Below are 1,399 nucleotides of genomic sequence, written 5' to 3'. Positions count from 1 at the left end.
AACTGTGTGTTTATTGAAGCATCATTATTTTCAGTATGATACTTCTCTTCTCACTTATTTTGCTCTACTTACAGAATCAACAGGTGTAAATGCATTCTAACACTTCAGAATTGTCTATTTTGTTCTATCAACATTCAACAGGCAGACATTTCCCTGCCCCGTGCTCCCAAATTGTTACAAGAACTTTGTATCAGAATTTCAGGCTTCAGCAAATTGACAATTTTTTTTCCCTAGCGTATATCCTCAGCTTGAAAAGAAACCATCACTACACCAGCAATGTTACTCTTGAAAGCTCAGCCCCCACCATCAATATAACATAGTAGAGTACTACTTGATGCTGAGTTGATTCAAACATTGGTTTGGTTATATAAAGTGGAGCTCATTTTCTCTGAAAACATCTAAGTCTTCATTACAGCACATAAGCTTTTCTGGAACACCAGTAATCTCCTTTATAATTAGAGTATATATCCAAATAGGTCCCTAAGAAATTTTGTATCGGACGTTTTCGTCCCCATGAAAATTTTATTAGGTTGAGGTTTCTAAACTTTACAAAAGTAAGACATATAGGTCCTTCCGTCACACTTTAGAAGATCTATTTGTCCAAGTAAAAACGGATTTGACTAAGATAGGGACTTATGTCTTACTTTTGTACCTCAATATAATAAGAAATTTTTGGAGACGAAAACGCCCGACATGAAATTCCTTAGGGACATATTTGGATATATACTCATAATTATTACAACACTCAGACATATCCAAAAGAGAAACTTGAACCTAATGTCTAATACGGATATGAAAATAACTAAAACAAGTGATTCAAAGTAGCATATATTAATTAAGCAAACTTTTCACTCCTTTTGTTTTAGAGCCCTAATCTTATCTGCTCTATCCCTCAATGTATTTTCCACTGCTACAAATAGCTCAAGTCAATAAAGATTTAGCGAGATGTCCTACACTAACAACGTTATAGATGATAGAACATACAAGCATGTAGCTATGTATTATATCAGATACAACAATTATAAAACACTTTAAATACACGACATACTATTCTAGTCACTCTAAATGAAGTACGATGCAATAACCAGATAGATAATTGATCTAAACAGAGCGCCTTCATACTTAAAAGGAGTATCACAGGAAAGGAAACAGCATGTATAGAATTTATAAGCTATCGTTTTAGTCTAAAATACGTCAGCAACAAAAACGAGAGAAAGTGAGTTAGTGGATGAACGCTAGTTCACTTCCCTTCAACAATTAACCATTCAAATTCCAAAATCAAGCTAGAAAACACAACTTTCCATAAGGCGAAGCATTTTTTTAGCCGGAATTTTGAGAAGAGGGGAAGTGCATTTACCCGGAAGTTACTTCTGCAATCGTCAACGAGAGCCACGAAGCG

General features: G+C 34.7%; 1 protein-coding gene across 1 annotated transcript in view; it reads right to left on the bottom strand.

Moving 5' to 3' along the window:
- The window catches only part of LOC107481549 (uncharacterized), a gene marked incomplete in the record, with an annotated part of 5,932 nt that overhangs the window by 3,815 nt on the left and 718 nt on the right, over positions 1 to 1,399 (bottom strand). The window contains 1 exon segment of the mRNA XM_052258542.1: positions 1,358 to 1,399. Coding sequence (XP_052114502.1) covers positions 1,358 to 1,399 — 42 coding nt within the window.

Source organism: Arachis duranensis, chromosome 3, assembly GCF_000817695.3.
Source record: "Arachis duranensis cultivar V14167 chromosome 3, aradu.V14167.gnm2.J7QH, whole genome shotgun sequence".
Classification (NCBI taxonomy): domain Eukaryota; kingdom Viridiplantae; phylum Streptophyta; class Magnoliopsida; order Fabales; family Fabaceae; genus Arachis; species Arachis duranensis.
The sequence above is the reverse complement of the archived record's forward strand: the minus strand, read 5'-3'. Positions and strand labels throughout refer to the sequence as shown.